Source organism: Felis catus, chromosome D2 (assembly GCF_018350175.1).
Source record: "Felis catus isolate Fca126 chromosome D2, F.catus_Fca126_mat1.0, whole genome shotgun sequence".
NCBI classification, from domain to species: Eukaryota; Metazoa; Chordata; class Mammalia; order Carnivora; family Felidae; genus Felis; species Felis catus.
The window spans coordinates 22177388-22203483 of NC_058378.1; the positions used below are offsets into that span (position 1 = coordinate 22177388).

At 40.3% G+C, this 26096-nt stretch overlaps 1 protein-coding gene across 28 annotated transcripts in view; it reads right to left on the reverse strand.

Annotated features, from left to right (window-relative positions):
• Positions 1–26096, reverse strand: part of ANK3 (ankyrin 3) — a 682576-nt gene that overhangs the window by 320600 nt on the left and 335880 nt on the right. For 10 of the 28 annotated variants that reach the window (XM_045040012.1, XM_045040015.1, XM_045040009.1 and 7 more), the window contains exon 1: positions 13335–14479. The exons of 4 other annotated variants lie outside the window; for them this stretch is intronic. In XM_045040012.1, the coding sequence (XP_044895947.1) occupies positions 13335–13448 (114 nt within the window). In that variant the 5' untranslated portion in view covers positions 13449–14479. Of the gene's footprint in view, positions 1–13334; positions 15261–26096 lie in introns of those variants that run through there. 14 more of the 28 variants (XM_045040023.1, XM_045040019.1, XM_045040018.1 and 11 more) reach the window with 8 other exon arrangements.

Sequence of the window (26096 nt, forward strand, 5' to 3'; positions counted from 1 at the left end):
CCTGAGAAACACATATCAGAGACAGCCTCAAAAGCCCTCTTAGGAGAGTCACCGAAACTGATCTTTTGCTGACTAGCTTCCTCCGAGTGGGTTTCACTCTGGGAGTCAAGGAGCAGCTGCCCGAGGGAGACCTTTAAATGCAAAGGTAAACCCATTAAGGCCTACCCAGGGGAAAAAGGACTGGCTTCTTACTCAGTTTAGAAAATCTATCGAGGCACCTGCAACTGGACGTTGGGTGCTGCTGCGGAATAAGCTGGGGCTGTGCGGAGTGATCCTGGGAAAGCCACGGCACCTGCACAAAAGTCAAGAGTCCCTGTACCCCACACCACGCACAGTGCTCTCTCCAGAAACCACATTTCTTTCTATAGAAATTAATAAAAATTGGCTCTGGGCTTAACTGCCTTATTTAGAATATATATAATACACATGTGGAATACATCTCAAATCTAAACACACATATGTACATGTATATGTAATTATTAATATTACACTTTATATAAATGTATATTTTTCTCCACATATACACATACATGTTTTTCATGTATTTTTTCCCTGCTTGGAATTAGCTTCAGTGAATTCACTTCCTTCTTTTAACTCACAACTCTCACTGAATACACTTAGCATAACATAAACTCATTTCTTCCAAGTGGATGAGGGCAAGAGGAAAGGAGTGGGGAGGTGGGAGGAATGAATATTGGCTGAATCCCTGACTTGTGCCAGGCACTTCATGTTCAATTTAATTTTGTCTTCATAACATCTCTTTGCAATAGGTGTTATTGGGGATGAGGGCATAGATGCTCAGAGAGGTTAAGTAACCAACTGAAGACTACACAGCAAAGAAAGGGTGGTGAGGAAGCTCAAACCCAAACCCACATGACTCCACAGCTCACACCCAGGCCCACTCCTCATTCCACGCAGCCTCCAAAAATCAATCTCCCATTATTTCAGAGATCCTCAGCAGCACTTAAAAAAAGGGCTGGATTAGGCTCTGTGTGCAGATACAGTACAGATCGCATTAATAATTTAGGTTCTGCTAGAGCTGCAAAGCAGCTCTAGGAAAGCAGGTCAAAGCCGAGAATGCCAAATGCACCTAAGCACACTCTCCCTTCCTGACACTGCAAACAAAACCCTAACTAATCCACCAGAAAACAAAAAGATAATGCCTATCAGATGCCAAATGGATGGCTATGTAATTATTTTAATCTGATCCCATAGAAAATCCACTGAAACATGTTATGTAAAATCAAGTTACAACCAGCCAGTGGAGACAAGGCTCTCTAGTGGAGAGCTAGGACAAAGCCCAGGAACCGGATCCACGCACAGCGGAATGGGAGGAAGTCAGGCTGCCGTAACCACGCTGAACAGCTGTGGAAAAACCAAGCCCAGGGTTTATGTTAACACAGCAAACAGGAAAAACACCTATTTTAATGTATTCATGGTCACCCTCAAACACCCAATTTCAGCTAAGATGAGGTGCAGTCAAAACCTTTTGAAGTGAATCACAGACAGGAATTGGGGAGGATTACCAGGATGGCTAATTCTACACTAATGAAGATAAATGAATGTGCGAGTTTCATATGCTTGGGTCACCAGTATTAATATATTAATTCTATTTGAAGTAATTGTGGTTAGAATAAATATCCACAACAAAACCATTTATTTTTAGGTGGCAATGACTCCAGCTGAAGAGGAAGAGTAAAGCAGGGATCCTTAACAATGGCCATTCTTTAAAGGAAAAAAAAAATTAATTGCATTCAGCATTTTTCAACATCAGTATGGTTATCTTCTTACTTCGAAGCAGGCAAATATATTTTGAGTGTTGACAGAGCTAAGTAAATACACTCATTATGTTATTGAATCAGGTAGCGGTGTCCCAACCATTGCACAGAGGGACAGCAGGTCCTTACGGAAGAAGGGGGAGCAGTGGCCTGTGTGGGGATTCGGTGACCTCAGAGCCTTCCAGCCCATCCTCTCTCATTCACCCCTAACCAGCCAGGTAGTAGGAATGTGGCTGGGAATTATGAGATTGGGCATTTGGGGGATTTACTGATAGAAAACAAAATGCACTGCTCAAGATAATGGTTTTGACAAACATTGCTTCCCTAAGCAATGGTAAATCCACAGTACCAAGGTCAATCATGATTTTTTTCCTGATTCAAAATTGCTCTGTGCTTTGCAGTAATACTTAACGTCGCCATGTAGCATTTGAAGATAAAAACACAGGGTTTAAGTCACGCATCATTATTTAAAAAGCACTTCTTATCCAGTATTTGTCACATAAAACAAATGAACAATAACATTAGTAATGAGAAGCATAAAAGTGATTTAATAACCGATTAGAAAATAATAAAGAATAAGAGTAAAAGCTTTCTCCAAACGCAAGAATCTTACACGAGCGGTGAAAAACCTACAGGCAGAATAGCGAAAGAAAGGAAAGAGCTTAGTCTGATGGCCATGAGTTCAGATTCTGCCTCTGTCCGGTGGTCACTGTGACTGTTAAAGTCAATGTCTGAGCCTCAATCTGCTCATGGGCAAAAGGAGAAGAAAGCCATGTAACTCAGAGACTCACATAAGTGTGAAGAGAGAGAACAGCCTTTCACACCTGCCAATTATTTTATTTAAACAAAGCCTAACTTTGCTAGCAGAGCTCCTACGGATTCAAAGTGAAGTGTGTTAGAAAGCCTAAAATCATCTGTCCTAAATAATCAAGTTGTTTTGTTTTGTTTGAGATTCCAATTTTTGCCAACTCCCTTCCCCAAATTAAAGCTTTTTACTCATAGTTCTTACCATCAAGGAAAAGGAAAAAAAATCACTTCATAAGGACTAAGAGGTCCCTTCTATCCTGGCAAAGAACCTGGCAGCGCCTATGGTGACTCAATTCTAACGTTTGTTGGTGTCGTCGGCTAAAGGGTTTTTTGTTTTTTTTTTAATGTTGGTGCTAATTTCTTACCATTCTACAAATTGTTTTTTAATTTCTAATTTAGGCTCTGAAAATTAGTCTGTTTTGAGGCCGAGTTCTTCAAAATCAGCTTAACAGTTTTCTCATAAAAATGGTAAGCATGAAGCACAAGGCATTGGGAATATACTCATTTCAAACATCAAGAAATCAGCCAACACAAAATGGTTTCACTATTTGTGTTCACAAATGCCAACAGTTTAGAAATAAACTGTACTCACACTTATTTTACCATTAATATAATTATGGTCCTGTTGAGGCAGGATGCATTTCAGGTAACTGTACGATGTGAAAGTTAAATTATTTATTACATCCAGCATTATTACCCTCCTGCTGTCCATGCCCCAACGTGTATTTTTCTTTTGGGAGGAAGAAATCAATCACAAGAAGGATTTTGTGAGGCATTTTCTAGGTGTGGAAACCCTAGCATGGTGGCATCTCATGGCCCAGGAAAGATTCACCTCACAGATCTCAGTCTCCTGTGAAAATGGCTCTCACTGGGGACTTGGAAACAATCATGACTGACAGGGACTGAGGGGGGAGAAGTGGCGGACTAAGCATGGGCTGGGAATCAGACTCACCTGGGGGAAATTCCAGCCTTACACTTACTAATTACGCAACCCTGGGCTTGCTGAAATGTTCGAGAGTATGCCTCCCCTAATCCAGAGAAGTAGGATAATAGCCCCCATTCGTGAGACCTGAATACGATAATCTTCTTAAAGCACTCAGCAGAGCGCCTGGCCCACCACAGTTCCTCAGTGACTTACAGCTCAATAAAAGAAAGAAAAGGTAAATTCTTCTCCATATACTTTTGCTGATAGGCATCTCTCTGTACTGCCCTTCTTTGAAAAGAAAACTCACTTAGAGTCTGTAACAAAAGTGTCTAATGAGAGATGTCCACATTTCAGGTTCTGTTTTTCTTTTTGGTTTAAGGTGAATAGGGCTGTTTACACACTGATAATTCTTAGTGGCAGTTGCTGACGTGGGTCAGTTTGGTCCGGGCAGGGTGGCTTGCTTTGTCTGACTAAAAACTGTTTTGCTTCAAGGGTGGCAGTCTGAGAAGGAGAGAAGGGGGTGTGCTGGCAAGGAAGACAGTCCACAGGCCACTGTGGGTTCTGAAACCAGGTACAGATGGTGACATCTCCCTATCCACTCTCCCCTAGGTCCCCAGCTACCCTGAAACCATCCGACACCTCTTTGGTGGCCACATTACCTAGAGGGGGTGGAAAGCCAGTTGGTAATGAAGTGCATATACTTTATGGACATATTTATAGGTAATGTTTTTGTTTCAATAAATAGATTATATATATATATATAATTATAATACATATAATGTATATAATATATATAATAAGTAAATATATCCAGTGAAGATTGCTTCCATTCAGCCCTAAATACTCTTCCTCCAAGTATTTTAACATTTATGCCCAAATCTGCAAAATAAGGTTGGTTTGTTAAAAGAATTATTTGATACTTCTTCTATCTATACATATGATTCTTAAGCTTTCTTTACTATCTACCTTGGCTATCATTTAACTCCTGAGAGAAACTATTAATAATAGTGTTAATGAATGGAAGGTGTAACATGTGAGTCTTTTGAAATATTTCTCAAAATGACAGATTTAATTCCCCAAGGACTATAAAAAAGTTTGCAAAGACCTGAACTGCAGGACTCAAATGACTTTTTTGAGGATACCAGTTTATCAGTAAAATTTCATTCATCAAATAATCTTCTGAGGGATTGCTAGGTACAAAAGTTCTTGTTTTCTCAGCTCCTCTGCTCTGTTCTTGACTATGGCCACTTGGTTACATTTGAGAGCCCATATGATAAGGAAACTTTAGCTAACTGCTCCCTTTATGTCAGACCCCTGGCAAAATGCCTTTATAGTATTTTCTTTCACTCCTTACAATATGTATGCAAGGAAAGGGTTAATATCCCCATCTGACCAATCTGGAAACTGAGTCCCAGAGAAATTTAGTTCAAGGACACATAGCTAATCAGTGGCAGCTGTGATATGAATTCTTATCTAGGCCCAAAGCCCTCTCTTTCCATCACTATGGATTGTAATACTTAGCCCCTTCCCCACAACTTTCTCCTTATTGCTTGCCTGCTTTATTAATGTTTTTGATCCTCTACTAAACACAATTTACCATATTTTCATACCTTCTTCAATTGTATAGACTCTTAGAAAACTGTATCGTGAGGATAAAATAATGCTATTCATAGTACTGAAACTACAAAGCTTTCAGGGATACCTACATGTAGATTATAAATGTTTCAGTATCACTGGGTTCTAGTCATTAGAAAATCTTGGGCTTCCAACACTCTCCAGCTAAGTTATCTGTCCCTATGCTTTTCCACACAGTCCATATACCCTTCCTCTCCTATGGTGATGGTACTGGTTGGCTTTTGTTCTGCCAAACCTGGCAGATAAAAACATTAGTCTCTATCCATTCTAATGGGCTTCATATAAATTCAAACAGAACTGATGATATGATCCTAATTTGCAGAAGGTCACCTATGGTTTACTGCAACCAACTAAATCTAAATTGAAACCTATACATTTTATAGGCAGCTCCTATATTTGACAGGGACGGGTCATTCCTTCTCATGATGCCACTGTGGGTCCAGGACAGCATAATCCTGAACGAAGGGGATAATCACCAGAAAAATCTGAACCATATGTAGAAGACCCAGGCGCCATTTCCATTGCTTTGGAATGAACTTTTAACTTACTTTTAACTTACACAAACAAGAAACAGTCTGAGTAAAAACACAGCAGATTCCTTGTTTTCAAATGTTATCTTTCTGTACAAGTATTTCTTTAGATTACTATTTGGAGTATACAGCTGACAGTGTAACATTGTATTTAGACATCATCCTTCAACATTTAACCTATTTGTCAATCAACAGATAGCTTACAATTCTACTTTGTTTCAGTGACTGGATTCCTCTTAAAAGTTATTTTAAATGTGCACTAATTTAAACGTACACTAATTTAAGTGTTACGATTTAGACAATATTTAGATTTTGCAGTGAATGATAAATAATTTATAAAAATTCAATTATTAAATTATTTAATTTTTAACATTCCAACAGTGACCATTCTTCTCTTGACATAAGAATTCACCATAGATATCTATTAGTAAGAACCTCCCTTAAAAAAAAAAACCTATCCTCTAGAGGTTCTGATGGCCTAAGAAGGGGAGCCACACAGACCTTGATTCCAAGCCCAGTTATTTTTGGACTGAGGCAAGTTACATAGTTACATAACAAACTTAAACTTAGGCTAAAGCGGCTGTCCATGTCGATAACACTATGGCATAGTGTTAACATAAACCAGTGCTAACCCAGCAACAAAAAATATCTATTTTTCTCTCTGGTCCTTCACCCTACCTGCATCAAGTAGTACAAGCAGCATATCAAAGAGCAGGTAGATGGACCTACAGGTCCCATGCCAGTCTCCAGCACAATAATCGGCACAATGTAGCTGCACAGTACATTTTTATTAAATGGATACCAGTTAAATGTAATAGGATTACTATATTTTTTCTAATAATATAACTACCAAAAAGTACAAATCACTGTCAAATCCTTTTGTTTCTCAAGCATACCTACTGAAAACATTTTTCCATATTGAGATTCAATAATGTGTGCGCGCATGCGCACGCACACACACACACACACACACACACACACACACACACAATAATATGTCATCTTACCAAAGGCAAATTAAGAGACAGAAAAGACCATGAGCCTGAAGAATGAAGAAACAGTTCAATAGCTACAGTATATTGGTGACAGTACTCACAAAATTTTAAATAACATGTTCAGACATTAATAAATGTATAATTTATACCTAACATGATCTTGTACTCATTATAATGGTAATTCATCAAGACCAAGAAAGTGTTAAGTTTTTTTTTTTTAGCAAACATATGACTTTGCGAATAAAAAATGTTATCATGATAGTAACAGAGAGCACAGAGAATCAATCAGCAGACCAGTTTTATTTAATTGCTTCCCTATCCCTAAGTACCATGGCACATCAAAGGACAAAGGTTTACAACTTTTCTTTTTTAATGTTTATTTTTGAGAGAGAGAGAGAGAGAGAGAGAGAGAGAGAGAGAGAGAGAGAGAGAGAGACACAGCATGCAAGCAGGGGGAGGGGCAGAGAGAGGGAGACACAGAATCCAAAGCAGGATCCAGGCTCTGAGCTGTCAGCACAGAGCCCAACGTGAGGCTGAACTCACGAACCACAAGATCACAACCTGAGCTGAAGTGGGATGCTTCACTAACCATCGCCCCGGTTTATAACTTTCCTACTGAGCTAAGCCTTAATCCATCCATCCTCTTCCAACAGAGGAAAAGTGGAGAAGGGACAGCTGCTGTGCTCCTAGGGAGCTTACCTGCTGGCTTCAGTCAGATAACTTGTTGGCACAACCCCTAAAGGTTCAGGTTGGAATCAGTCCGCTCATTCTTCTGTTCACTATGAACATCAATAAAAACAGCAACAACTACCACTATATGGCTCTTCTTTTGTGCCAAGCACCATTCTAATATTCATTCATTCATTCATTCATTCATTCATTGAAATCGCATTACAGTCCTGTGACTAAAGCACAGGACTAATAATATAATAATATAATAATAATTCTATTATTATATTCATTTTGCATGTAAAAAGACTGGGGCACTGACAGGTTAAATAACTTCCCAAGGTCACAGCAGCTAAGAGTGTTAGTACCTGAACTCAGACAATCTTACATATAGGCCATACTCTTAATCATTGCATGGTACTGCCTCTCATCCATCCACCTCCTCCCTCCCTCCCATCCACTTCCTACCCTGCAAGCACCAGTTTGGTAGTAGAAGATTGTGACACCACCTCTGCCCTCAAGGAGATTATAGTCTCCTGGGTGAGACACACGGAGCTTATAATTATACTGCAGAGCATAAAGGATGCTGAGAGAGAAACCAGGCTCCCTAGAGATCTGGAGTCTATGTTCTCAGCAGAACAGGACGCAGAGTGGGTTCCCTTTATCTGATACCAGTCCACACAACCCTCACCCTCATAAGTCCAGTCACTATAGTACAAAACCTCCCCTGCCTGGTATCTTCCATCATGGGTGCCATAGGTACATCGGGAGCTAGGCATGGAGAAGGCCTATAAATGTCAGGAAGCATCAAGCTTCTATAGCAATAGATAACACTCAATAATTTATCTCTCTTGAAATTTATTCTCAAATCTTTAAGTTGCTTTAATCCTAAACGAGACTGGTAGATTTTTATGACAATAAACCTAGTGGTTAAATATGGATTCCAAAGTCCTATGATCCAAGTTTAAGTGTAGACCCAACACTTAGAAGCTGCATGACCTCAGGCAAGTTATTTGTTCTCTTTAAGTCTATGTTTTAGCTATAAAAAAAATGGGGATGAAAATAATACCTGTCTCATACAGAAGTTGTGAGAAAAATAGTAGAATAATCCATGGAATCACCCTGCACATTGCCTGGTATACAGTGAGCACCTAAGACATTGTTATGTTATTATAGCAACATGTCTTTGAGGAGTTGAAATCCTGGTGTTGGCAATTTTCCATTTATTTTCAAAAATTAAAAAAATAAATTCTTCTGGTAAAACATTAAAATCTATTGCAGAGGGTAAGAAAAACAGACACACTGCCATAGTGCACTGGGTTACTTAGCGATATAAAGCTTGTTATTTAAGGCTCCCAATGTCTAGGAAATAGCTGATCACTTAGAAGGTCTTTGAATCAAATCCATTTTGATATGTAGCTGTGAAAATATTAACTACATATGCTGTTCCGTGTTGTAGGTAAAAGAACAAGCTAGACAGCTAGACTTTCCACACTGGAGTTTTAGATCTGCCACTAAATAGTATGGGAATGCTTAATGGATTCCTGCCTCAGTTTCCTCATTTGTAAATGGGGATAATAAATACTTTCTTTGTAGGGTAGTTATAAAGATTAAATGAGCCTCTACCTACAAAGCAATTTAAAACCCTACCTGATACATTTTAGGTGGTCAATAAATGCCCTGGAATAAAAGACATGAATCCAGGAAATTTAATTATTCATCTTCCGCTTCAAGCCAGGAACTTGGCAGTTACCCTAGAATCCGATCTCTCCCTCTCACATCCTACACCCAGTCCATTGCCAAATTCTGTTGAGTCTTCCCCTAAATATCTCTTGCATGCAACACCCCCTCTCCACTGTCATAGTCTCTGCCCTGGTTCAGACCCTCAGCATCTCTCATTCCTGAATCACCACCCGTGCTTCCGGAAGGCTCTCCCGGCTGCTATCTGCAGCATGGATGCCTGAGTGATGGTTCTAAACCATAAAGCCATTCAGTTACTCTTCCTACTGCCTCCATTTAAGTCGATTCAAGTCCCTCTCTCCTTGGAGAAGGTAATTTCCCACCCTGTGAGATGGGATACAAAGGTCTTCATGATCTGGCTTCTGACCACTTTCCAAGCCATACACTCATATCCCTTTTGCTCCTTATTTATGTTTGCTTTTCACACATGAATGTTCCCTCTTATTTCCACCACACTGGGCATGGGATTCCTGTCCTTTTGCCTGCCTGTCTTGCTCACTCCTCCTCCAAGGCTCAGCTTCCCTGAGAACCTTCTCTGAGCCCATTTGAGTTGAACTGCAGTCTTACAGTGGGCTCCTGTGGCTCCCTTTACATGTGTTATGAAGGGTGATTAGTGATCTCCTCTCTCTGCAGGGAGTCACTGTACTGTTGCCACTCTGCCTCCTGTAGCTTTGCCTCCAACACTGAATGCAATGCCTGATCCACAGAAGTCACTCAGTAAATGTTTGCTGAATGAATACGTGAATGCAAAAATGAAGCAATAAATATTCATTCCTGCTCTGCCACTGAATAGCTGCATGAGTCTGTTGTCAACAATTAGAAAAGATATTAATCATAAAATTGACTGTTCCTTTATCCCAGTATACCCTGTGTCAGCAATGCATATAAATGTCTCCTTTTTTAGTATACATATCCTTAGATCACCTCAAAGTGGGTTGTTTTTTGATAGGACATAATAAATATATACAAGCATACTTGTGAACATTAAAAAAAATTATTGAATAAATTAATGTTATTTCTCCTAATAGCCCTCATTATTGAAATGTACCTTATAGTTTACACGGAGAGAAAGCAAAATATCCAGGTAATGTGGCACCAGAGGCCAGAGGCAACAAGGGAAGTGTGGCACTGAGAGCATTTGTGACTTCTAGTCCTCATGAACTCATGGTAGCTTGGGTTATCCACTGACCACCGCCCGTGGGCCAGGACCTTGCTCGGTGCAGGGAATATAAAGAGTTCCTCTCTGCAACTTTCTCAGTCAGAGCATGGATCCAATATTGTCCCTCCCAAAGGCACTCTGTCTACCTTTGGCATGCCACCCCACTCACTGCCAGCATTAGCGGCCCATTGGGAGAAGAGGAGAGTGAAGGGGAAAATCTATCAGGGAAGAGTGATGGGACAGTGTGCGTAAAGGAGATGGGTAAATGCAGTAGAAAGACACCTTCTAAACAAAATACTCAGGGAAAGTTGCTTTTTGTTTGCTTCAAGTCAGAAAAATTGGGATAAAAAGATTAAAGGTTTGTCCATCTAAATGCATTTCCTTTTAGCAACTAGGAAGATTTTTCCTTTCCTTGACACTAATGTTGCTATGGCAAGAATAAAACACACCATTATTAAAATTCAAGTAATTATAAATTCCAAAAGTTTCCTATGTTTTTTGATTGGTAGCCACTTATTCATGGTTATCAATATGCATAGCAGACCAAATGTGCAATCATGGATTTTTTAAGAACTGATGAAATGTGAATAGAATGTTAATTTTATATACACATTCTGACTTGATTATAATACTTAGTAATATCTCATACTGTATGAGGTTATGTCATATATATATATCAGGAAAAGTTCATCCTGGGCTTGTTTAAACTTCAATTACAGGGGTACCATGAATCAAATTCCTTTACAAAATAGATACTCTTCACGTTTATCTAAAGCTTTTCTATTTTGTGACTTTATGAAATTACTATTACTTTTATGTAATTAAAAGATCCTAGAGGATATTTCTACATATAAGTAAGAGGAATGAACCCCATAATAACCCACAAAGTACATAAGAGAAGCTTTTCCAATTGCTATGGGGCCTATGACGTGGAGCAAAGTAACCCAAAAGCCTTCATCAGGATCTTAGGAAAAGGTAGGAAAAAGAAACCCCAAGTAAAAACAATTCACTTTGTAGAGAATAAGTGGTATATATACTATATGACTGAAAAAGAATCTAGATTATGTCTTGAAAGTAATCTAATGTTGACTTTGTACTTTGAAAGCAGTCCCTAAAATCCTTGGACTGTGAATGTTAAATCTCCTGAAATGCATGTATCTTTGATAGGGAATATACTGGTTTTAGTGTGTCGTGAATTAACTAGTACAATGGCAATGAAAGTGTTATCCACAGGCCACTTTCTGGATCAACTCTGTGACTGTCCTGAGAACAAAACATTTAAATCTGCTTGCACATTGACATAGCGATATTGATATTTCTCCATGTTCCCTCCTGGTTGCTAAGAGATTTACATTGGACAGACTCTGTTGTACTCATAACAAAGCACTTTGGTCCACAAAGCATTTGCTTCAGCTCAGTGAGCCCAGAAGCTCCCTTTGCCTCACCCCTTCCCTATTTTGCTTCCAAGTCAAACAGGGGCCCAGGCCCCAAGGCAGCAGGCCTGTCATCACTACAGGAAACTGCGGTGCATAAGCCTGGCTCAGCTAACAAGTCTTATACAGAGTATTAACAGCAACGATGCGATTGTATCTTTATACCAATATATGTACCTTCTTTTCTCATGTTTCTTAGAAGCCAGCTTATCACGGTGGGAGTGGGTAAAGATGTGTGAAGAGTGGGCACTCCGTAGTGACCTCCCACAGATGAACCTAATACAGTGCAACTAGACCAGAACCTGGCAAAATATGGCAATTCCACAACTCTGCTGTGCATGACTCCGAAATATGCCTGCCAACAATTTCCTGAGTTTGTGCTTTTGTGAAAATCTGTTCAAGAAGTTTATTTACAAGAATATTGAAGTAGGAAGCATCTATATTTAACATCCTGCAGCAAAGCGACTGTACCTCTCCAAACTCAATCTCATAAAGTCTGCCACATAACAAAACACAGAGAGCCTTCTTCCACAGATCCTAACTCTGAAGAAAATGGCAAAGGCACCAAAAATATTCTCATGATCGGCCCTGAAGAGAGGTACATGTGGTGGATGAAATCTGCATGTCATTTAGAAGGCACATGCATCACTGCTCACAGCAAATTAAGATTATCTTTCCCTTGGGAATTCTCACAAAGAGACATAAAAATGCTTTATGACCTGACTTTCATATGCAGATCACAGAGTTTTAGTCAATTTTTATTAATTGCCATAGAGGAAAAGTGCTTCGGGCCCACACTCCCCAGTGGGTACCTAGGAGTCACATTTAAGGGCACAGCCACTAAACACTCAGTAAGTACTCTCCGGCTGTAATGAAACACCACTGACCTAGAATATTCCTCCTATCTTCCCCCTGCCATAGAATATCAGTCGGGGATGATCAATGCCCATGCTTTAATCAGAAGGAATCAGCGGTGAAGGCTGCAGGTCCCTGCCCTGCCATGGGAATTCCTGCGTTCAGGATAATCCCTCTCACCCAGCAGAGAATAACAAACCTCTGTGATTTCAGCTTCATTTAACAAAAGAAAGTCATTTCTGGCAGCTTGTTTCCATCGCACAACCTAACTAAAAGCACCTCAGAGAAAAAAGAGGCAAAAGGAGGGGAAGAAAGCAAAGCAGGAAATGACTTTTCTGCTACGTCTTTAAGGTCACAGATGTGCCTGAGAAATGCACACATGTGACAGTAGTTCTAGCACAAAAGCTCCTCTTCCACGAGCCTAGACCTCCAACAAGTACAAAGACCGGCTCGCTGGCCTCTCCCTCGGACCCAAGTCACCGCAGTCCATTTAACCTTGACCGGGCTGGGAAGAAACTACTTTGAACTCCCTTGCAACACCTTTCTGTGTCATGGCAACATGCCCCTGCCTGTGTCAAGTGCAGGCACACCTTCCGCATCAGCACTGCAATCACCCCCACACAGGACAGACTCTCCCCCTGCCTAGCCCATCCTCTGGCCATGGTCGGCCACTGGGTTTTATCATCCGTTCCCAATTTATACTCTACACAGCACGTAAAAATAGCCCTTAATGCTTCTAACAGACGCCAGGAGGAGATTAAAACAAAAAGAATCCAGGCAAGATTTATGCTCTGGCGTATACAACTACCTTTTTCTTCCGATCCCGGGACCGTTTGCGGTGTTTCCTTTTCTTCTCAGTCTCCTCTTCAGCATTGATTTCTAAATCCCTGTTTTTCTTTAATTGTGAGGCTGCATGAGCCATAATGCATTGAAAAAGCTCTTCTCAAGCACGCAGGGCTTCCTTGTATAAGGTGATATCCTCAGGCACCTTTAACCAGGCTTACAGTAGCATTCCAATCACTGGAGAGAAACCCTTGACCAGAAGCAGGAAGACATTCAAAATGCAGAGATGCTGTCGAAGCTGAAGCTTTTAAAAACCCAAAAGACGGCTTCCAGACTTCATCCTACACCTTCCTCTACCTGAACCTTTACACGAGAGTGCAGCCATCGTAATGCATTTATCGTAGTGAAAAAGACAGCTGGGACAGAGGAAGCTGTATTATGGCTGTATCCCCTGCCACCAGCTGGAAGTGTCTAAGTGATTCCTCGGAAGGGGGAATGCTGCAAAGGATGGTTCTCTGAAGGGAAAAAATCCAGAGTCACCACACATGCAGGAGCGAAAATCCAGCACTAATTCGGAAAACCTATTTTAGAATCCTTTGGAAAAAAGACAGGGCTGCAATTTATACATCACCACTAGTTCGGCACAGAGCATAATTTAACCCGTAATAGAATGGAGCTGTTCCTCCTTTAGTTTAACTGCTGCTGGTGACAAAATATATAAAATAAGATTTCACAAAATACACTAAATTTTGCTGAGGAGACCCTGACTGCATTACAGGGAAAACAATGCAGGCATTGCTGGCCTCAACAGTGCATCCTTTATGCTGAACTATCAGCCTAAATGCATTTTGTGGGAGAGGACTACAGAGGGGCCTGTTGTCTTTTAAAAACAACATGCTGATTACAACACATCATACAGAAAGACGTGAGCATGTTGGTGTATGGAACAGATGCCTGATTCACAGGAGTTCCCCAGGACTCTCCTCTCATGTGGTCCACGGGTCAGAGGATGGGTGCAGCACTCAGGGCTGTGGAGACACTGAAGTGCAGCCCTGGCTTTCATGTCAGGGTTTGCTTCCATCACCTTACTATTTTTGCCACCTGAGTCCTCAATGACTGCAGCCTCTGAATATTCATGATGTGAAGCGGAGCGTTGGCAGTGGGGTGGCTGGGTGGCTTCTGCCAGGAGGCACACACTGGAAGAAACATACTAAGTCAGGAGCCGTTTATACACACGTGGTATTCACCCAGCATTAGCAAGACACGGCTAAATGGTAGACCGGATCTAAAACACTCGGGCTCTGGTAAGAAACCCTAAATTCACTAGGAAAAGGAGCAGAAAATTTTTTTTTAAAAAAATGATGCTCTGTTGAAAAGACTTTGTATGTGTGCTTCCTATACTGTAAGTCCATGTGCTTCTCCCAATACAAAAAAATCTGTAACTTTGGAGATGGGTGCACTTGGCTTTGCAGGAGTGACGGCTAACGTGGGCAAAAGCTGAAGCAAGAAGTCCGAAGGTGCCACATGAAGAGCTGCTTGGGTTCTCTGGGGCTGTGGTTTATGTGCTTCATAAAGAACCCCCAGTGGGAGCTCCTGCAAACATCCGTCCACTACATTTCTGATTCGGACATCACAGATCTTCTTCCCTGTCCCCTTGTAGGGGGCTTTACCCTCTGCCGGGCAGTGACGGGCAGTGAGAAGGGAAGATGCTGGGCCCATGGATTTCCAGTCCTGCTGCCAGTGGATGGCACACTCCTCTGGAGCCTCACCGTGAACCACCTGAAAACCAGGCCGGTCAAACTGTTCCCAAGGGGCTACTGCGTGCGCTGATGTTCATGTGCTGCTTCCCCACAGAAATCATCTTCAGCAAGAGAGAGTCCTGGAAACGTTCTCCATTGCCTACCAAACCATCATCTCGCAAGAGGGAGGAGAAAAGGAAGGAAGGGAAGTAAAGGTGACTCAGATCCAAAAGCAATAAGCCATATCTGGATCTTAGTAATAAAAATAAGTGTTTTTCTACCAGAAGAATTTTTTTTTATTGTCATAGGAATAGGTGGAGTGGAGAAAAGAAGGAAAATTAAAACTTTTTTATAGTCTCCCTTTTATAAATTACCTTGCACTTTTGAGGAACATTCATACAATTTCCTTTCCTTATTTTCAGCAAGTTGAAGGACCAGCCAGCTAAAGAACTGGCTGGTTTCCCACTGGCTCCTGGGCCTTTTTTTTTCTTTCTTTGTAGACACTAATGAAACTTTAAAATATATTTATAAGTATCCTTGATCAGAGTAACCTCTTTGTCTGAGGCTGGCAAACCTATACTTTCCCATTGATCTCTATCAGCCAAAGCATACTTGGAAATTAGGAAAACGAACATTCACAGGTATTTCTCAAAACACTTTCTCTAGAATAATAGTTTGTTTTCCCCAAATTATCCCAAAGTTGAGTCCATCACAATCTTTATGTCAACAAAATATAAAGTTTTTGTTATGTTTGATTTTGGAGTATTTCAGTAAGTGGTGGATCCATCAAAAATAAATTCTAAGGCTTGCTTGTTTAGATTTCCAATCTCACAAAAAATGTGGGGTTTTTGTCCTCCATCTCTAAATCAGAAGAACTTTTGGGGCACCTGGTGGTTCAGCTGATTAACCGTCTGACTTTGGCTCAGGTCATGATCTCACTGCTCATGAGTTCGAGCCCTGCATTGGGCTCCGGGCTCTGTGCTGACAGCTTAGAGCCTGGAGCCTGCTTCGGATTCTGTGTTTCCCTCTCTGCCCTTCCCCTGCTCATGCTCTGTGTCTCTGCCTCTCAAAAATAAATAAATATTTTAAAAATAAATAAATAAACCAGAACTTTTAACAGCAATGCTGCCAAGGAAGCAGCCCTGAGGGTCTGAGATTTTGATGGTTATACTACTAAAGTCTTAGTTCCTTTCTCCCTATCCAGCCTATGCCCTGACAGGTAACTCCCTAGCTTCTTGTGTACTTACTCTCAGTACAAAGGCATTTACCCAGGATAGCCACAAATACTAGTTTTTTTCCTCTCAAAGTGAACTGACAGTTCTGTCGGTAATTCTAGAAAGCAAGCCCTTATAAGAGCTAAAAATAAAACATGGAAAGAACTTTTAAAAACTTTATTCTCTGAAGATACATAAAACTTTTCCACTTAAGTCTGAATAGGTTGCTCTCTTCTGCAAGGTTACAGAATTAGTACGAATCCCCAAAGTAGAAGGATGGTACAGCTGGTACAAGAGTGTATCTCTGAGCAGAGAGGCAGCTCTCCGACAGCAAGAAGGAGATACAGGAATAGTATTACAGCAAGGAATAGTATTCCAATCCTGCTTCCTGACACTGGCCATGGGGGTGTACCGGACAGGATGGGGATGGCCTGGGCATGGAATATCAAAGCTGTTGAAAGTTAAAGAAAAACTATTCTTAAGCCACTCCTCTCCAGGGAAGGCGGGAGGAGAATCTGTTCTAGTTTTAGAAAAGTCCCAGGTATAGGGATTCCTAAAGCATCCTTTCTACAATAAAGTAAAAGACTGATCTTCCAAACTTGTTAGCTACAGAAATCCTTCTTTGAAGAAATCCTATGGGAAAGGCAATTACAACAAACATAACAGTGGAGCCACTTGGCTGAACTGAAAAAATGGTAGCCCAGCCCTACTGCCTACCCTTCCTGCAGAAGGCAGCCTGGGTAAGCAAATTTGAAAAACAGCCAACTGAAGCAAGAAAGAGTCCTGGTCTTTTCCTTTCCTGAACCTTGGTTACCAGAATTTATGTTGAAAAGCAACTCTGGTTAAAACTTTCCTTATGATTTTGTCCAAAATAATTCCTGATTTCTTACCAAAAATGACAAATTTCATTTACAGTACTTCCTGTCTGTGCGTAATGCACATAAAACTAGTACAAAAAAGTAAAAATCCCTTTTTAGCTGGATTTCTGGTGGCTGGAGTAATATTTGTACCTTGAGTGATTTCTAATCCAGGAATCACAAGTTGGTGACTAAATATCCCACTGAAACAAAACCAAGTCAACTCATTAAGATGTTTTACAGACTTTAGATGCCAGTGAGGGAATTTTTTCTTCACAGTTGAGGTATACACCTTGCCAGGATTTTGAGATAAACTTTGACTATTACTTCAGCCAATTAATAACTTGATCCCTCTGAGGTGTCATTCTATATTGTGTCTCCACATTGTTGAACTGGGTTGACACACAAACAACATGTGTGTGATTTCTATGAGGAGGATACTATCTCTTGGTCATTTTGAAGTTACAGTAACTGTGCATTTTGAAAAAATATTACATAGTAATGTAGAGAAGTGGAGGATGAGAGTATACAGAAAAATGGAGGATGGGAAACCAAAAGAAAGGAAGAAAAAAAGAAAAAGAAAGAAAGAAAGAAAGAAAGAAAGAAAGAAAGAAAGAAAGAAAGAAAGAAAGAAAGAAAGAAAGAAAGGGAAAAGAAAAAAGAAAAAAGAAAAGAAAAGAAAAGAAAAGAAAAGAAAAGAAAAGAAAAGAAAAGAAAAGAAAAGAAAAAATAGTTCCCATCTGCTGGGGAGGCTGTACCTTCCCAACGCTACCCTCTGCTCTCAGTAATGAGCAAAGTGTGTATTTTGATGGAAGGAAAACTATTTCATACTGCACCCACTTCAGCTTCCTCGGGAACAGAGCAGCCTCACCGTGAGAGTCACAATATTTTTCCTTCACAAAGAAAAATGGATCCATCGTCATTTCATTAACTTTGGCATCCTAGATAAAGATGATGTCAAGAGACCTTGAGCAGGTTCTGAACAACGTGGGGAACAAGAAAGAAAACAAGCACTAAACCTGTCAATGGTTGTAAATGACAAAAAAGCACCCTGGGAAATACTCAACTCATCGTTGTGTATTCTTCATTTTCAGATGAGACACATGAAATGCTTAAAAAAAAAAAAAGGGGGGGTGCCTGGGTGGCGCAGTCGGTTAAGCGTCCGACTTCAGCCAGGTCACGATCTCGCGGTCCGTGAGTTCGAGCCCCGCGTCGGGCTCTGGGCTGATGGCTCAGAGCCTGGAGCCTGTTTCCGATTCTGTGTCTCCCTCTCTCTCTGCCCCTCCCCCGTTCATGCTCTGTCTCTCTCTGTCCCAAAAAGAAATAAACGTTGAAAAAAAAAATTAAAAAAAAAAAGTTGGACAATACTGAAAGATTGGAGGTCCTTCCCACACCATTGTAAGGGTGGCACCTTCGGATAAATGAGCGCTGGCTTTGGGCCCATCTCTCTTACTGCTCAGTCTGCCCTCGGTCCCTGGAGAAGGCTGTCTGTCCAACTAACTGGCCTGACCTCAGTGCTAGAGAGCCAGCTGGCCCCAAGCTGCCAGCTGCTTCTGTCACCTCACAGGTGCAGCAAGGACAGGCACATGGGGACGGCTTCCCCAAGGTCTCTCTATCACAGCCACACTGGCCAACAGCAGGGATCCCTCATGCTCCAGGGAAGACCCCCACAGGGACATCCCTGTTTTCCATCTGACCCAAAGGAGTAGATGGGTAGTGCCTGGCAGAGCACTGCGTTGGAAGCCAGCACCAAGCAGGGTGGGTGAATGAAATGTATTGCACAAGCCACTTCCTCTCTGGGCCCCTGTTCTTATGGAAGGAGGTAGCTTGGACCAAAGAACTTTGAAGCCATCATCTCACGAATCCAAAATGCTACGACCTGAAGGATAGAAGGTTGTGGGTGTTTGGAAATAAATATACCTTTCCTATAATCTTCCTTTAAGGAGAGTTTGTAATCTATCTGGCCAATACAGTAGCCACCAGCCATATTTGGCTATTGGGCACTGAAATGTGACTAGTGTGTCTAGAATTTAAATTTTAAACTTAAAGACATATTCAATTCAGGGGTGCCTGGGTGGCTCAGTCAGTTAAGCGTCCAACTTCGAGTCAGGTTATGATCTCACGGTCCGCGGGTTCAAGCCCTATGCTGGGCTCTGTAACAGCTCAGAGCCTGGAGCCTGCTTCGGACTCTGCCCCTCCCCTGCTCGCACTCTGTCTCTGTCTCTGTCTTTCTGTCTCTGTCTCTCTCAAAAATAAATAAACATTAAAAAAAACATATTCGATTCAAATACTGGAACACATTTAAGTGTGTCTAAAACAACTTGGATTTGGGAATCTACTTTTTCAACTTTAAACTTTAGTTGAAAAATACAGATCAAGTATTTCCAGTAATTTAGCATCCAAATTAAGACATAAAATAAATGGATTTCAAGAAAAAAGAAATATAAAATACTTCAGTAATAACTTTATATATTAAGTCATGTTGAAATGAGACTATTTTGGATATGTTCAGTTAAATAAAACATATTAAAATAAATTTAACTTTTTAAAAAGGTCTTGAAATGTGGCTGTTAGAAATTTGAAAATATATGTGTGGCTAACACTATAGTGATAGTCTATATAAAGAGTGTATATTAACAAAAAGAGGGCCTTATTTGCCAGAAATTATCTTCCCAAAGACAGATATTTCTCCAAAAAAGCATTAGAAGACACTCAGCACTCAGTCATGCTTTCTGTTTGAAAAGGCGAAGCACACAAAGGTAGTATGTTCTCAGGCGTTTGTGCTAAAAGAACCATTCAGGCGCTCATGGACTCGCCCATTCACCCTGTTGGTCATTGTGGTTAGCACCTGGGACATACAGATGACTGGAACTTGGTTCCTGCCCTCAAGCAATGGATGGGAGAGAGAGACAAGTCAACCAGCAATTACAGCGCATGTTCAGATGCTGTGGAAGCAGAGCGGGGCATAGTGAAGAGTTCACCCAGAAGAGTGCTACTCAGTCAGGAATGAAGTCCCTCTTTATCAGCCACAGAGCTCACAGTTTCACAATTTGACCCCCGCACAGTGCAGTCACTTAGCCAACTGCTCACGCACTGTGGATTTCCCTTTATGGTCCAGGTGCTGTTATAGGCACTGGCGATGCCAGTGGTGAGTAAGACAGAGGAGGCCCCGTGCCTTGCAGCTTCCATTCTTGTCAGTGTGGGATTGGGGGGGGGGGGGGGGGAGTAAGCAAACAGATACAGGAAGAAGATAGCTTCAGGAGTTCCAAGTGTTGTGAAGGAAATAAAGCTTCGTGACCAAATTGAAAGTGACTGGGTAGGAACAACTGTTCATGGACTCCGCCTCTTTCCATTTTTGATTCTCCAGGAAAAATAAATGAAGATGGTGAGGAGACAATTGAGTTGAGTCTTCCACTCCATTAGGGTAGGGATTCCCTCACATAGCCTAAACTAGGACACTGATTACAGTAGTGGATGGTGAATGTAAATGTTTTCTCAAGTAATGTGCTCGCTTCAAAGATAGCTATTACTAAAGATAAACAATAGATGCTTTTGTATCACTTCTCTCGTGAACTATGTGGATACTTATAGCTTCCATCACCTTTTCTTAATTGACAGTTTAATAACTATTCCAATAGCATGGATGTCATATGTCTACTAAGTAATAGAATAAATTTTCCTATGGATCTTGTGGAGATAAATCTCATTGTTTCATAGGAAACATAACATATTTTATGAGAGGATATTCTTTAGATATTTCACTAAACTCTTGTTATTTAATGTTTATACAATAATCATATTTGAAGTGGCCCAATGCAAAGACAGTGCAAGCAAGCAGGGTCAAACAGCTCTTACCCCAACCTCGCTACATATGGCTATGAGACCTTAGAGAAGTCCCTTATCCTTCCTCAGTTTTTACTCCAGTATCTGCAAAAGGAAAGGAACTCTAAAGTCTTTCTCCCAGAATACACACTCTGTGATGCCAAAATACAATTATAGGAAGGACAGTGATTGACTTATGTGCTCTTCTTCTGTTGGTATGTTCTGGTCAAGATATAAGGAAAGTAAGCCCACTTTTAAAACATTTCTTTTAAGGGGCGCTGGGTGGCTCAGTCAGTTGAGTGTCCAACTTAGGCTCAGGTCATGATCTCATGGCTCGTGGGGTCCAGCCCCACGTTGGGATCTGTGCTGACATTTCAGAGCCTGGAGCCTGCTTCAGATTCTGGGTCTCTTTCTCTCTCTGCCCCTCCCTCACTTGCACTCTGTCTCTCTCTGCCTCTCAAAAATAAATAAAACGTAAAAAATTTTTTTTTAATATTTCTTTTAAGAGGAAACTGAAAGTCAAAGGTATGAAGGAGATAGGATTTAAAAATTCAGGAATCTGCTGGCCTACTCTGTGATCATTTGCTAACACTGTATATGAGGGATAGAGTGGCGCATAAGAAAGTAAAGGTTCTTGTGGTGCCTGGGTGACTCAGTTAAGTGTCTGACTCTCGGTTTTGGCTCAGGTCATGATGTCACAATTTGTGGGTTCGAGCCCTTTTTCTGGCTCTGCCCTGCCAGCCTGAAGCCTGCTTGGGATTCTCTCCCTCCCCACTCTCTCCGTCCCTTCCTGCCACCCACACTCTCTGTCAAAATAAATAAATAAATAAATAATTTTTTTTTTAAAGAAAGCAAATGTCCTTATTTTTAGAAATTTTTTAGTTCACTCATGAGGTCATCTATAGTGACCAAGGATAGTATAATAATGACGACTGAGCACTGTGCCAGAGAGGTTGGAAAGGAAATCAGCCAGATATTCACACTATAACTCAGGTAATAATTCACCGTACTTTAGACCATATCAATCATGCAGAGATTTCCATCTGACAAAAAAGAAAAAAGCCTATTTTCTCAGATTTGACACTGACTTACTGCTCTAGAAAAGACCTATATACAAAGTTTATAGACCTTTCCTCATGTAAAATGGAAATAATGGTATCTGCTTATTGCTAGTATGCTTTGATCACTAATGTTTATGAAACAATATGATCACAGAAGACAAAAACAGTACATGTAATCACAAGGCATTCCACAGGGTCTCCAAGTGCATTTAGGATCTGCCTCTTCCTACCTTACTACGGTTAAGTCTTGGTAGGCTTTCTCTCTTACATTGCTTCACAAGGCCAATTATAAATTAGACAAATTAAACTTTCTGTTGTATGTTCCATAACCTTGTACCTTTTTACCTGCCCTTCTATTATATCATGTTAGGATATAATCACAAGGGTTAGTAACATTTGAAAACAAACAAACAAACAAACAGAAGTAGATTCATAAATACAGAGAACTTGTGGTTGCCAGAGGGGAGAAGTGTGTGGGGATGGGCAAAACAGGTGAAGGGGTTAAGAGGTGAAAACTTCCAGCTATAAGATAAACAAGTCATGGGGATGAAAAGTACATCATAGGAACTATAATCAGTTATATTACAATAACTTTGTATTGTAACAGGTAGTAACTAGACTTATCGTGAGCACTTTGTGAAGTATTTATAGTGTATCCTTGAACAACATGGGGGTTAGGGGCACCAACTCTCTGCACAGTTGACTTCTGACTCCCTAAAAACTTAACTGCTAATAGCCTACTATTGACTAGAAGTCTTACCAATAACATAAACAGTTGATTAACACATATTTTGTATATGTATTATATATACTATCTTACAATGAAGTAAGCTAGAGAAAAGAAAGTGTTATAATGAAGAAGAAAAATACATTTACAGTATTGAACTATATTTCTTTAAAACAAGTATGTGTTGAACGGATCGATGCAGCTCAAATCCATGCTGCTCAAGGGTCAGGTGTAACGGTCGAATCACTATGTTGCAGGCTGGAAACTAATAGAATATTGTCGTGCCAACTGGACTTCAATTTTTAAGGAATAAAGTTTGACTATTCAAAATATTCTGTTTGGCATATAAGGTTATATATCTGGAAAAAATAAGTTATGACACCCTTTAAAAAAAGATAAGAGTTGAAAATAATTTTCTTATTCTTTTCCAATTTTTCTTTTTTAAAAAAGGGTGGGGTAGAGGGTGTATCTTTCCAAATACTATGAAGTGTGGCTTGATTCAGGCAGATTTCACCCTATTCATTTTTTTGTATTTTCTAAGGTAAGGGTCAGCAAACATTTTTGTTAAAGGCCAGATAGTAAGTATTTTGGGCTCTGTAGGCCAGATAGTCTCCGTTGTAGTTACTCAGCTTTGTCGCTGCAATGCAAAAAGCAGCCAGAGACCACATATAAACCAGTGAATGTGGCTAGGATCCAATGAAACTTTATTTATGGATACTGCAATTGGAATTTCACATAATTTTCACGTGTCATCAAGTATTATTCTTCTTTTGATTTGTTTTCAACCATTTAAAAATGTAAATACGATTAGCTTGTAGGCAATTCAAAAACAAGGTCGGATTTGGCCCAAGGTCCACAGTTTGCTGACCCCTCTTCCAAGGCATCATATCGCTTGCGACATACTGTTCTGAGGGTTTCTGAAAAATAGAGTGAATGAACACTAGTGTCCAAAACGGATGCTTGGGATGTTTATGTGTATACACATGTATATACATACATAGTGTGACTGTGTGTATATTTGCAAAAGAATCTACCCTTTGTATTTGAACATAGTAACTGTCATTTGAGTCATGGAAAGACATTACTATGGGTGTTTTCTATCCTAGGTACAGACAAGTCAAAGTTCTTTATTAACTCACTCACTGAAATATATTTGTTGGACACTTCCCTTATGAAGTAGCATGATCCGACACATGTATTTATGACACCCAAACTCAACAAGTGTTCGGTAGTATGAGGAAGAGAGCAATTTGAAGTAGAACAACTGATCCCATACATAGTTCTATTTGAGGAGCATTTGCCCTGGAGTGAGCCTTCAACAGGACCCAAACCACGATGTTCTCTATGCAATACACTGGCCATGTGGTTCACTTCTGCATTCTATTTCTTCCCCTACAAAGTTCCAATGTTTTATTTGTAATTTGCTATCATATTCTAAATATTTCCTGTTAAGTGACTTCAAATCCTTTGTAGAGCAAAGCACTGGAATAAACAAATATTTATGGAGTATCTCCTGTATTTCTAATACTCTACTAAAACTAATAGAAAATGAAAGAGAACATGCATAACCTTGTGTTTTAATATCAGAATCATGATTACAGACTTACAGGCTTCTTTTCGGCATTATTTCATTACAAGAACTAAACTTGGACGTTTGTCAATAGTAAATGAATGGTACGATTTTCAAACAACTAGCTGGCAAAGATGTGGACGCAATGGAAGAATGCGCTTAGGGCTATGATCTCCAAGGACCTCTATCTGCTCTGATGGAGAGTGGATTGTCCTTTAAGAAACATAAGATAGGTTTATTCCTCTTCTTCTGTCTCCAACCTCCTCCCTCACCCCAACACATACACTCTACCGTTAATCAGAGAAAGGGAAAGGCCAGATGGTTTGGGGGATTAGCAATGAGGAAAGGCCCAAGTTTCACCTCACGGTTGTTATTAAATTCTAGTGCGGGTTGGCAGGGATACAAAACTGAGGCCATCTGAGAGCTCTTGGGGAGTGTTGGTCCATTTCCTAATGAGCAGGTGTTGACATGGAAAAAAGCTGCCTATACAACAGTGCTGCAGGGACAGAGCCGCTACAGATCCGGAGATGTGGAGAATCTTCCTCAGTGTTTCCTCCCACCTGAGAAACCATGTGTTCAATTCTACACACCCAGACGTGTTCTGTACCTTCCTGCAGCATACCCAATAAAATATATCAATAAAATATTCGATCCATGGTCTATCCTGCAGAGGTGGTGATTTCATAACACTTTGCCTTACTTTAAAAATTCTCTCCAGCATCTACTTAATTTAAATCTAATTTAATTTGGGTCCCACAAAATTTCAATAACCCCTTGTAGACATGCTTGTGCATACAGATTGCACACTGCATTAACTATTTCCTGGATGGAAATTGGCCTCAATAGTCCAGTCAATGAAAATAAAATATACACCAAAATCTTCAATATGGAGATTTTTTTTCACAGACATGATACTAAAATCTAGTAACATTTAGCTGAAGTCTATATTCCATAAGTGGTGATAGTAGGGTTTACTAAATAGAAATACCACTTTACCACAGACATGTAATGTGTTTTACCATGTCAGGGAGCTGATCAGTTAGACTGGAAAGAAAAGCACAGAATTATGGCAAGTAGTTTAACACAGATCCAATATATATGCCATTTTCAACTATGATTTTCCAGCCAACTGATTCTTTTAAAGACTCAGGAAGCAGGGGCGCCTGGGTGGCGCAGTCGGTTAAGCGTCCGACTTCAGCCAGGTCACGATCTCGCGGTCCGTGAGTTCGAGCCCCGCGTCGGGCTCTGGGCTGATGGCTCAGAGCCTGGAGCCTGTTTCCGATTCTGTGTCTCCCTCTCTCTCTGCCCTTCCCCCGTTCATGCTCTGTCTCTCTCTGTCCCAAAAATAAATAAACGTTGAAAAAAAAATTAAAAAAAAAAAGACTCAGGAAGCCATGAATATTTGACTTATAAGAAAGGAATAAGAATGCTGATTCTGCTTCCAACCAAAATGTCTGTAAGTCATTTTAATAACGGTGATGTTTTCAAATAAAAACATGATGCTTATAAGAAAAGAATTTCCCCCATCTTTATGAGTTCTTGTGAATGTTAACAGCAAAAGCAAAAATCCTAAGGAAACTACTATATTTCATGATGCCATGTTCTACTAGGATGATAATAAAATCCGTCTTTTGTATAAGTAGATCATCTCAAGCTTTAGGTAACTCTAGAGATTTTATAAAGCTCCATAGATCTTATTACATAGAGTGTAGCAATTTAAAAATGCAAATAATTCTGTAAGTTGTGGCTGTGTAAGGCTTTTAAAAGTCATTTTTATTTATTTTTCATGTCTTCAAC